At 61.3% G+C, this 944-nt stretch overlaps 1 protein-coding gene across 1 annotated transcript in view; it reads left to right on the forward strand.

Annotated features, from left to right (window-relative positions):
- Positions 1 to 944, forward strand: part of TANGO6 (transport and golgi organization 6 homolog (Drosophila)) — a gene marked incomplete at both ends in the record, with an annotated part of 17,752 nt that overhangs the window by 14,393 nt on the left and 2,415 nt on the right. Inside the window, 1 exon segment of the mRNA XM_010157117.1 lies at positions 864 to 902. Within this exon segment, the coding sequence (XP_010155419.1) occupies positions 864 to 902 (39 nt within the window).

Consider the following 944-nt stretch of genomic DNA (forward strand, 5'->3'; position numbering starts at 1 on the left):
CTGGGGGGGTGCAGGCAGGCGTGATTTTTGCTGTAATGAAGCGTGTCTGAGATGACTCCCCTCTTGACTGTCTGGCCGTCGCTTCTGTGCTGAGTGCCGGTGGTCTGCAGCCCTGGTGCCTTCCCGGAGCCGCGAGCTCTTGGCTCTCACCATCCTGCTCTGCACCTACTGGAATTTTTACAGCCCGAGCCTTTCTGTAGCACAATTTCATATGAATGCCTCCTGTTTCCCTGCTGTTGCCACCCCTCCGACATTCCCTCTCAAGACTCATCCCGGTTGACTTTCCAGCTCCCATCCCATGGCATGGTCATGGTGGAGCAGGGACAGAGGCAGCGAAGGGTCTGGGCTGCCTCCCCCTTCTCCTGCATCTTCCCCGGGGGCTTGTGCTGCCTGAGCGCAGCAGCCACCGCTGGTTTAACCATCGCCTTGTCCTGGCGCCCTGGCAGATGGGCAGCACGAGCTTGCTCAGCCCGTGCCGGAGCCCAGCCAGTGATGGACCGTGCCATCTGGTTCAGCCGCCCTCCCGGCCCTGCTCCAAAAGAAGGTTCGAGGTGCGGCCTCACCAGTGCCCAGTACAGGGAGACAATCAAGGGAAGGTGCTGGGGAGGCAACTGGGATGGGCCTGAGTGGGAAGGTCAGGGTGTTGGCAACAATGGGGAAACACGAAGGGTTTGTGTGAAATTTATTGTGCTGGAGAAAGGAGTGCTGGAGAAAGGCTTGGGCTTGGAAAATTCAAATAGGTGCAGAGACAGCGAGAGCTGGAGATCACCCATCTCTGGGAAGGCACCAACAGGGGCAGGCTCCTGGGATCAATGCGGGGATCCCCCCTCCTAACCCCCCTTTCCTGTGCTCTCCCCTGGCAGGTGGAGGAGTTCGTGGCAGCCACGCTGCAGCGAGCCTGCGTCAGCCCGGCGCGGGGCCCCGGCACGGCGGGGGGGGGCCAG

The sequence above is a fragment of the Eurypyga helias genome, unplaced genomic scaffold (genome assembly GCF_000690775.1).
Source record: "Eurypyga helias isolate BGI_N326 unplaced genomic scaffold, ASM69077v1 scaffold19218, whole genome shotgun sequence".
Taxonomy (NCBI): domain Eukaryota; kingdom Metazoa; phylum Chordata; class Aves; order Eurypygiformes; family Eurypygidae; genus Eurypyga; species Eurypyga helias.